Source organism: Manduca sexta, chromosome 13, assembly GCF_014839805.1.
Source record: "Manduca sexta isolate Smith_Timp_Sample1 chromosome 13, JHU_Msex_v1.0, whole genome shotgun sequence".
Taxonomy (NCBI): domain Eukaryota; kingdom Metazoa; phylum Arthropoda; class Insecta; order Lepidoptera; family Sphingidae; genus Manduca; species Manduca sexta.
In genome coordinates, this window is record NC_051127.1 from 6,769,839 (window position 1) to 6,781,148 (window position 11,310).

General features: G+C 35.7%; 2 protein-coding genes across 4 annotated transcripts in view; one reads left to right on the forward strand and one right to left on the reverse strand.

Annotated features, from left to right (window-relative positions):
- Positions 1-9,139, reverse strand: part of LOC115449385 (kinesin-like protein Klp98A) — a 55,726-nt gene extending 46,587 nt beyond the window's left edge. For both annotated transcript variants that reach the window (XR_005112292.1, XM_030177192.2), the window contains exon 1: positions 8,976-9,139. Coding sequence is in view for 1 of the 2 variants with exons in the window: in XM_030177192.2 (XP_030033052.1) it covers positions 8,976-9,022 (47 nt within the window). In the remaining variant the exon portion in view is untranslated. The remainder of the gene's footprint in view (positions 1-8,975) is intronic.
- Positions 9,140-9,302: 163 nt separating this feature from the next.
- LOC115449228 lies at positions 9,303-11,292 on the forward strand. Of its 2 annotated transcripts, none has more exons than XM_030176977.2 (3): positions 9,303-9,424; positions 9,791-9,973; positions 11,142-11,292. In XM_030176977.2, the coding sequence occupies exons 2-3, from the start codon at positions 9,811-9,813 to the stop codon at positions 11,207-11,209; spliced, it is 231 nt and encodes a 76-aa protein (XP_030032837.1). In that variant the 5' UTR covers positions 9,303-9,424; positions 9,791-9,810; the 3' UTR covers positions 11,210-11,292. The 2 variants fall into 2 exon arrangements, with proteins under 2 accessions (XP_030032837.1, XP_030032846.1); XM_030176986.2 differs by having other exon boundaries at positions 9,376-9,499.
- Positions 11,293-11,310: the final 18 nt, after the last annotated feature.

Sequence of the window (11,310 nt, forward strand, 5' to 3'; positions counted from 1 at the left end):
GAAGCGGTACGCAAAGGGAGGTCACAGAAAAATTTTGTTTACGGATGAGAAAATTTTTACAATTGAGCAACATTTTAACAAACAAAATGACCGTATTTATGCTCAAAGCTCTAAGGAAGCTTCCCAATTAGTCGACAGAGTGCAACGTGGACATTATCCGACTTCAGTGATGGTTTGGTGGGGTGTTAGCTATGAAGGAGTGACTGAGCCATATTTTTGTGAAAAGGTATCAAAACATCGGCACAAGTGTATCAAGATACCATTCTTGAGAAGGTAGTTAAGCCCCTTAACATCACCATGTTCAATAACCAAGTATGGTCCTTCCAGCAAGACTCGGCGCCGGGTCATAAAGCTCGGTCCACGCAGTCTTGGTTGGAATCGAACGTTTCGGACTTCATCAGAGCTGAAGACTGGCCGTCGTCTAGTCCCGATCTTAATCCGCTGGATTATGATTTGTGGTCAGTTTTAGAGAGTACAGCTTGCTCTAAACGCCATGATAATTTGGAGTCCCTAAAACAATCTATACGATTGGCAGTGAAGAATTTTCCCATGGAAAGAGTGCGTGCTTCTATTGATAACTGGCCTCATCGTTTAAAGGACTGTATTGCAGCCAATGGAGACCACTTCGAATAAGCTTTTTATATTTTTAATTGTTTTATATTTATGTATTAAACTGACACACTGTAAAAGTAATAAATGTTATTTGCAGTTAACAATTTTCTTTTTTCTTTATTACAATATTTATGGCAAGACTAGGTAGAGTTTGGTGTTTTTCTTTATCAGTCACTCAAGAAGAGAATAAGCAACGATCGACCATTTTCCCCCAACAGACCACCCCGAAAACTTCTTTGATGAGTTTATATTTAATAGTCGCTGTACCACGAAACATACACTCTCCAGGATGTTATGATTACGTACAAAATTATCTGCCATCGAAACGTATTTATAGTTACATATCCCCAGTAGATATTACATCGGGATATTTTATAGTTAATACTAACCGAGAAGCTTAGTAATATCCATTTTTGAATGTATTTACGATCTTTTTCTCAGTAATGTGAAGTCACCGCCAAACGAGGTAACATGTAATAATTTATAACTAGTCTTTGCTCGCGGTTTCGCTCGCGTCAAGGAGTTTGCCACGATAACAGTCCTGCTAAAAAAGTATTCGATTTTATATTTATCGCTGATTATTTTGGTCATAGTGGCTTCCACACAAAAGGTAGATATGTGCTGTCGCGGACTTTTATTTAGAACTATTTAAGACAAACAATCTTATGGTACATCATCTTTGTCTAACTCCAACGGTTTATGCAGCGTACGCCAAGATAGCATTTTTTTTCTGACTCACTTGACATGTAACGTTATATTATGACCAAATAACACAAAATCATTATAAATTATAGCCTGATGTATAACCGACATTACTGTAAAGTATAATCCAAATCCGTTCAGTAGTTTTTTCGTGAAAGAGGAACAAACATACATACATCCATCCTCACAAACTTTCGCATTTATGATTTCTTATGGTTACGCGAATGTTAGACATTGGAATAAAACTATTTTTCGGGCTTTATGGAGTTACTTTACATTTCGAGCCAACACTTTAAACTTTTTAGATATCTTCCTACACCGTAGATACGAAATATCTGCAGTTATCGATCTAGCCGCGATACCTCAGTAACCAGGCCGCGGCGATAACAATCAAAACAATCTGCCGGCGAGTACGACATTTTGAGAACTAGGACTAACTGGAATGATAATGTTCTTGCAATTGATTAGGTAGCAGTGGTGAAGAGTGAAATTATTCAAAAGGTAACCCGATGCAAAGAATTGCTACCTTGTAGAGCCCTGACAATGCTCATAATCGTCGCGGCAGACCAAAGAAGAGATGGCGGGACGAACTGGATTCATTTAAAAATAACTGGTTCACTATAGCGCAAGATCGTGATTCATGGAAGGATCTTGGGGAGGCCTTTGCCCAACATTGGGACATTAGAGACTGATACGATACACTACGAACCCGATGCAAAAAAGCATAATAAATATATGAACTGTTCTAAACAACAGTAAAAAACCAATGGTATTTTTTTTTCTCCTCTCCTTATGATGTATTGTAGTCTTTACCTTAAATTGATTTGAAAAGAGCAACACCAGAGTTTCTTGCCCGTTCTTCTCTGGTGAGAACTGCTTTCCGAACTGGTGGTAGAGTTAATATTGACGGAATCTAAATAGTGTATAACATTTTACGGATTGAAATAAATCATATATCAATCAGTAAATATATCGCTGCCATTTTAACAGAAACTAAGACAGACGTAAATAAACCTAAAAGGGATGCCGGTAAGAATCAGGTTGTGTAGACGTTTCGCCACTGTTTGGATATTTGTCGCCTGGATAGCAACCACGTGTAAAACCCGCGACAGTGGCCCACGTGTGTTGCGTTCCGGGATCAGCCGCAGTAACTACACAAAAAATTTGATTAATCCAAGACATGGTCTATCTGTATAATTAAATCCAAATACGTTCATGAGTGTCAGAGGTTTCAAACAACCAAACGTCTAAAAATGTTTACATTATTTTAATAAAATAATACCAGCCCAGTACTAGCTCTCTAACGGCCGTTTTAATAAATGATCCCAATCTCAATCTCCTTTCCTATCTTGAGATTAAAGCAATCAAATAAGTCACTTGTAATCTTGCCAAAAAAATCTGATTTGTCCGTTTTCGCGACACATCGAAATAAGGGATTGGTGTCTTATTTAAAACGGCGATAAATAATCATCGCTTCTCATCCAATATTCAAACCCAGATACCTTCACATTCTCATACCAACATACCTTCATATTTGCCTTCTCATCGATTGAGCTGAATGATTGCGATACGATTTTATCATATCGTAAATTATTTCAATTATTAACGATAATTTCTTTCGTAAAGTTCAAGGAGATGTGAATGTCGATCGCCGAGACGCTGAGCAATGCCTAGGTCATAAACACAGCATTTCGTATCATGTGGCGTTTTGTCAGTCTATACAGGGTGTCCCAAGAAATAGTGTCATGCGGAGGTCCAGAGATAGAGCACCCTTGGGGTATCCGAATCGCCCCCATGTATATTCTGCGATTTTTATAGTTTTCGAGTTATGAATATTTTTCAGAATTTTTGAGAATTTTCTTTTTTTTACGTAGAAGATGCGACCCGCTTCCGTACCGGATGCTTGCTGCTGAAGACCGGGATGGTTGGCGCTCAATAGGGGACCGGCCTACGTTTGATTTTTTACATTATTCTATATGTAATGGTTAATAATACGAAAAAGAAGCACTCCTGCGAAAACTGCATAAAAATTGGTTAAAAAATGAGCGAGTAATTCATATTTCAAATATTGTAACATGCAGAGGTGGGCGCCTTGTGGGGATATCGCTTCATCTCTTTCTTTTGCACGCGTCGTAATTCCCGATGACGTCACATGTGGGTATTTCGTCTCTTTTCTGTTTCTTGTTAATTAACCCTTCCACCGAAATTCAAAGACTTATAACTTGTTGATATTTTACCGGATTTTAATAATTCCTTGCGTGTTATAATTTATATGACGTAAGTATTTGATAATAGTAAAGAACAAAAATGAGTCCGGTACCCTATTGGGCAGGCCTACGTTCATCAGCAAACGACGACAGACTAATTGAGTGACTGAACCTAGAGTCTAGAATGTGCCCGGTAAATTGCATTCTGCCCTGTTTTACAAGGGACCGTAGTCAGTAAGAAACGATGCAGTTTGTACAATGACATATTACATTTACCGGCAACAATACAATGTGAGTACGTTTCGTAAGCTTCACTTCCTAGTGAGTGACAGACCACACGTACTGTAGGGCTGCCAACCATAGTATGGCAATATTGCTATGGGGGGAAGTAGACAATTAATATTTTTAATTTGATTAATTTCGTTGTGGAATAAAGACAAATTAGAGTTCCCTGAGACTCGGCGAGCTTCACTGCTTGGTGTCATAAAATGCGTGCCACTACTGATCCTTACAGGAGTTGTAGTGGTTGGTGCGAGGGCGGGAAAATCTTTATGTCAATATTGGTGTACAATATTTTCTTTCGGGCTATTATTTTATAATCACTTGTCGGTGTACCCGGGTTAATCTTGATATTCTCATTATTGCTGGGTTCTGTAGCTCACCAAGCACTGTTACTCGATGTTACTAAAAGGCGTTATCGATCTGGCTTACGGGAATTGTAGAAGCGCATATCACGGTAGAAAATATTCCCAAACTCCATAATAAAATAACTTTATTTTGTTCCGTACTTACTAATACTATAAAATTAAAATTTTGCAAATAATGTTATTAACATCACTGGTATCCGGACTTCAGAGTCCAGACAAAAATAGCATTCATTTCATTGCAACTGTGACCGGGCATGACGCAATGCAGCCTTTTAGAACGAAACCGAAATCCTAGGCTTAAACAAAAAGAAAACCTTTATACTTTTCTGTCTCAAGCACTATTTACTTTACTCTTCCAGCCTTAATGTACTTAATTTCTTAAAAATGTTTGCAAGCGGCAACCCTACTTACGTGATACGTGCTCATAATGCTAATCTGTACGGACTCACGTTGCGAGAAAGGTTGTCTCGATTTTTATAGTCCAACCGCATTACGCTTTATATTATTATACAATTGAATGAAGAGATGAACGAGTGCCGCGACTAACCAAAATATTAGCGATACGATCTAGAATTTGAATTATAGAGCACTGGTTGTGCCCGCGGCTATGCCCGCGTGGATATCAGTGGATCACAAAGTTTTGTCAGCGTAAATACCAAACCCACAATTTTTTTACAACAACGCGACCCCTCCAATAGTAATCGTTATATTTCGGTCAATTTACATAAACCGTAATGTACTATTGACTTAAAGTTCCTCAAAAATTACACTACCTTTTAGTAAAAACCGTATAAAAATCCGTTCAGTACATTTTGACTCTTTGAGAAAATCGTTTACAGACAGTTTTTTGGGACTTTGTTCGTATGTATAGTTAGATTGGGGGAGTCCGTATACCTTCATATCGTATTTCTTGTAGATAATAAAGCTTTGTATGTTATTAAACAGCAAAGTGCGAAAACTGTTTTTGAATCGGACTATACGATTGTTAACCAAGAAGGCCGGCTTATACAAAGACACTGGACTTTTGGGTGAGTCCTTTAGGTGCTGTGTAACCACTATTCAGTTGCATTTAAAGAACCTCACCGGCTTCAAGGCAGAATTAGAATACCTTACAGCGCATTCATGCTAGTCACGCCAGAAGGTAAATCCATAAGAATTGCCACAACACAATAAACCCTAAAGTAGAATACTTAGGGCGCATTCAATGTGCCGTGCGGCAGCCTTTTTTGTATGGATTTACCTTACTGTACTTTATTTTAGATTAATTTGAATGCGCCAATCGTGGCATTGCCCAATAAGGAAAAAATGTATTCCTATGACACAGAAATGAAATAATAGTTTTATAAAATCATTCTATTATGTAATGGACCAAATTATGTTCACAATCACGTGTCTTCATCTCGCACTGACTACGTGAACGGAAAGTTCAGTTAATTCTTTATAGTCAAGTAAAACTTGTGTTTTTAACACTATTTGTCTGATATGGGATTTTCAAAGAAATTTACGTGAGCCAGGTGACCGGTAAAGCTAAAACCTTTCGGAAAAATACTTGAAAAATGTGTTACATCGACTGCACATTGGATAAGAAAAGCACGTGGAAAAGAAAATGGCGTGCAAGGTTAACATAAAATATAATTAATTCCCGTGAGTCAACTGCCGGGAGCACCGCGTATACGTGTATCCCGTCACTAACGTAATGATTTTGCTGATGACTCACATCAGTTGTCACCATGCCATTTTAGGGCGCAATCAAATTAGCCTGAAGTGGCTATGTGACGACTGGTTCAAACACGATAAAAAAAAACTTAACTTGTTTTAACTTTGTTGTTTTTATCAAAAGAATACGAAATTATCGCAATAAAACTTAATTACAAGACTCAATCTTGATGGAAAAGGCAAGTGCTAATGACATAAACGAAAGACGCGCGAGTCACTGTGACGTCACCCTAGTTACGATATGGGCGTTTGAAAGAGATAGCCAGATATTATCACTATACACCTACTATTGTTCATCTATACTATTATATAAAGCTGAAGAGTTTGTTTGTTTGTTTGAACGCGCTAATCTCAGGAACTACCGGTTCGAATTGAAAAATTCTTTTAGTGTTGGATAGCCCATTTATCGAGGATGGCTAAAGGCTATATATCATCAGACTGCGACCAATGGGAGCAGAGCAGTAATGAAAAATGTTGCAACCACTGGGAAAATTTATTCGTTTTGAGAGCTTCCGTTGCGTGCGCTGCGTAAACGGTTAAAGTTATACAACAATGATGTATGACGGGATTGTTCGTCTTAAAAAGTTCTACAAAAATATATCGTAATACAAAGTCCTGCATCTATATGCCTGAACGCGTTAAACTTAAAAACTACCCAATGGATTTAGATGAAATTTGGTATGGAGTTAGTTTGGACCCCGGGAAGAACAACGGCTCCCGGTAAAATACTTAGCGTGACTTTTATAACGGAAAAGTTTAGCTCGGAAAACTTTATTACGCAGACGGAGCCGCGGGCAAAAGCTAGTAGAATATTTAAACCAAAAATAGGCACTCCAGTTTCCGTAAGTTCACATGACATTTTGCTATTTTTTATTTATTCATTTACAAATCAGTTATAGTCGCATGACAAATGACATCTCAAGTTGCTGTTAACGTATTAGCCATAAACGGCAAAGGCATGCTAAAAATACCTCAATTTAGAAATGAACAAACAGTATATTGACGTGTTGGCGTTTATGAATCACGCACGGATTGTATTACATTTTAAATTGTACTATACACCTCAGAGCAAAGGTTGTGTAGACCAAACTAATGTCATGTGGTCCAGAGGTTTTTTGTCCAATGTTTTTATTGTTAATGTTACTTCGTAATAATATTATAAATACTTGTGAAAATGTTTGTTAAAAGTAATCTGGTAATTCCTGTACAGATTTGGATGAAATTTGGCACAGGCATACCCATGTCCTGGATGAATACTACCTACATTGTATATACATATACTTTTGGCACTATGGATCGGTAGTCATTTAGGGTCATTTGTAGCAGAAAAGACTTTATACAAGAGCAAAAACACATGCAATACCCAATATTTAAATTAAAAAATCTTGCATACATAGCATCATGCCTTGACAGGGGTACTGGCGGAGGTGTAACACATCCACATTTCACCAGACTTATTAAGTCCTATGTAATATTGGGCAAGCCTATTACATTATATGGGCATAACTCCTGACTCCAGGAGGATACTGGGCAGAAAATCCTGATATCACTCATTGAAATGAAACTATTTTTCGGATTTTATTGTGGTTTTAATTATTATTTTTTTTGCCCGATGTTTTGAAGACTTTGCAGCCTTTATGGGCACGGGGGGGACTGATGTGTTGTTCATTGGCAAAGTCAAAGTTACAATATCTACCTACATTTTACAATTATACAACTTTTTAATTTTTTTTGTTGTTGGTGGTCCGATCTATGCAGAATGAGCTCACAGTGTCTTGATCCCCAAGTTGGTGAGTGATATCACTCGCCAACCCGGGACTCAACTTCAGCACAATAGTCATACTGCATGTGCAATACAACTATGCCACCGAGGCAATCAACTTGACCAAGCATCTCGCAGTCTTATTTATAAATTAAAAATGTGGATGTCATTTCAATTTCCACAGATAATTTATCTGTATTTGGTGTGAAAAATAAAATGAATAAAAACATTACTGGAAAAGTATGCACTACATAATGTCAATAATAAAAACAAACAATATTGTTTAATTTAATTTAATTATTGATATATATTTTTTTTTTATTTTGAGTGTGTAAAACAGTCACAAATGTTTCAAAAATACATATTTTAAAAAGTTCCCATTTCTATAATTTTAATTCAACGCATATGGCAAAGAATGGGTGCCCTGGTTGGTGGTTGCCCTCTACGCACCACTATTGGGAATAAAGGTGTGTTGTGTTAAGTTGGAATTCCAAGAAGTATTCAATATATATATCATTTATATATAAAATACCTTAAAGTTTCTTTTAAAATATATCATAAGAGACTGAAGCAATAGTTCATTTATTGATAATTAATATGTTTAGTCTATCTTTGCTGCTACCTGGAAATGTGATCTGACAACCGACACACATAGTTTTTGTTCAATAAACAATGTACAAAATATATTTATTATTATATACAATTACACTGACAGCATTTATTAAGTGTACAGATATTTAATAATCTATAGTCAAATTAAAGGACCTATATTTAATGATAAAATATTATTTGTTTACTAATATGTGTTTGTGAGTTTTTGTTTTGGCATCTGGCATATTGTCACATATTTTCGAGTATATGTGATATTGTAAACACCACATGCGAGTGCGTTGTTTACATCCCTCCTGCCGTAAACACACACACACATACATTCCATGCGCAAAGCACAACCACACACAAATTATTCTTACACAATTCTACTTGGAAACTATTTAACATTTTTCGACAACTTTCATCTAAAAACCGTGCCCGAGGTACAGTTTGCTCTAAATGCAACTCAACCGTGAAAGTCATTGTCATTTTAACGTGACATCACCGCTTTTTTGCACTTTCAAATGCTCATGGAAATCTAACGAATTAACCAATTCACAATACTAATATACGCCTCATTTGCAAGTCTTGTTGTCACGTTACAAGTATAAAACAACACCAACCCGCCAATCATGAAGATAATAGTGCAATGAGATTGCTAAAATAATAACTGGAGACAATACATAGATATTCAAAAACACTAATTATAATATTTTTTTGAAGATGATCGAAACTAACCTTTGATTGAACGGGCGAACCCTTACAGCCACTTTCACTGAGGCCATTGTCACACATTATATTGTCAGTAGTTTTTAATTATTTTAAAATTACATTTAATCACACAAATACGACACCACAGAACGGAATTGACATTTTTATGTGGTTGACAGTGACAGCTCTATGGTGACAGCACACCAAAGAGTTTATTAATGTTGTCAGCGTTAAAATATATAGCCAGTAGCCTCTACTAAGAATGCCACACTAGAATTTCTGATCCAGCTCGCAGCTCTAACCATTTAAACCATGTTTTAAGTTGTATATTATAATTAATAGGAATGTAATAGGAAAAAAAGCGATCATAAATTATTTTATAGACTTCAACCTTTTTGGTTTATGGTAGTATTGTGATTCTCTTTGGTACAGTGATATTGTCTGTGGTCCTGAGCTGTCGAAGTCTTGTGAAAAAGGTTAGTTATTTAATTATTTTTCAGAATTCTTTAAATTCATTTAGAGTTTTGTAAGCCAATTAATATTATTACAAGGTAACCGTTATTTAATTTCAAAAAATATCTATAATATTGAGTTAGTTCATAAAATATGACATTGACCATGTATTTCTTAGTCATTACATAATGCAGTCATTTTTTTTACAAAACATGATCATCGATATTGCATTTTTTTTAAAATATCCTTTTTACAGATTATCGACCATTTAGTAAACGACACTTTATTTTAATTGTGTGGGTATTTATGTTCTATTTTCAAAAAAAATATTTGAATGCCGCCCCAGTAGTTTTGAACGAAATTATAGTATTTTGTTCTTATTATTTCAGAGCAACTATAATCTGCCACGATGACGGACGCTCCAGGCCGCCCGATGAAGTTTCCCTACACCTTTACGGCAAAGGTAGCGCAGTTCCCGTTTAAGTTCCATGTGCAGAACCAGTGGATCTGGCGCTACTGGATGATCGGAATCGCTGTCAGCGTCCCTGTCTTCTACAAGATCCACAAAATGGGTAAGAATGCATACTTTAGCACACATAAGTAATGGGACTTACCACTCAATAGATGGATCTGTGCTTAAGTGCCTTGAGCTAAGAGATAAAAACGCGAAATTAGTTTCAATTAAAAGATATATGTATGAACATATTATAAACTTTAGTTTGGATAGATTACTATGAGTTAAACTACACTTAGTTGAAGTGGGCTATAGTGAAATGTTCATAAATTGAGATTAAAATCATAAGACTTGTGGATACATAAATATTTACCCTTCCAAATAGCATAATCTTAAGATTTAATTGGTTCACCATTACAAGGTTCTATGTAATATTTATTGCACAAATTGAATTATATCATATAGTTTGGTGTTTTCAGGAAAATATTCAATAATCCTGAAAGATACTGGGATAATAATGGAGGAACTACTTATATATTTTGTTTTAATTTTTACTTACACAGAAATTATAAATCTAATTTTTCTAACACTAATAAAAATTAATATGGGGCCTAATGTTGAAAGAGTGACAGTTCTATTTTTACACTGCAAACTTTATGTATTGTCATACCATCGCTTTAGTTAAGATCCAACCCTATACAAATACTGCTCACTGACTCAATCCAAACTTGGTGTTGTGTTACAGCTTTTTGGAAATTTAAGCTACTAAAATATTTGTTATTTCATTTTCTATCTAATAGAATACTATTAGATAGAATTATTTATTTTAATTTACAACCAATAGGTTGTAAATTAAAATAATGTGTACTTCAGGAGATGCACAGAATTCAACAATTTTGAAACAATATCCACATTATAAAAGATTTGAAACAACCTAAGCAAAGATAACCTCCTTTTTATGTATCTATTATGAATTTTGAATACCTACATAGATCCTAAAATGCAGTTAGCATGCCATTTTGCTGGGGGACCAACTCAATAATCAATATGTTTGTAATGATAATAGTTTGTAATGGAATATCATGTGTAATGGCATAACCAAACAAACAGGTAGGGATATTGCATTTTTTTTTCTGGAACTAGCTAATGAAAACCCTAGCATTGTTTTATCTGTGGTCCTAGGTATTAGCTAATATGGTCTTCATTCCCTACTCATTATGGAGATTCTGTGTAAACAAAAAAGAAACATATTTATTTATGTCTATGGTATATTCTTTCTTTCTCAGCTAACTCGCCTGAGAATGTGAGCAAATGGGCCGAGATCAGGAGGAAAGAGGCTGCCGGTCACCACTGAGCGTCACACTAGCCATCAAGTTCCGTTGTAACAAAGTGTATGGTTTATTTATGTTGTAAGAAATAATTAAATCGAGAACTAGCTATTGTGGTTTTTTTTAT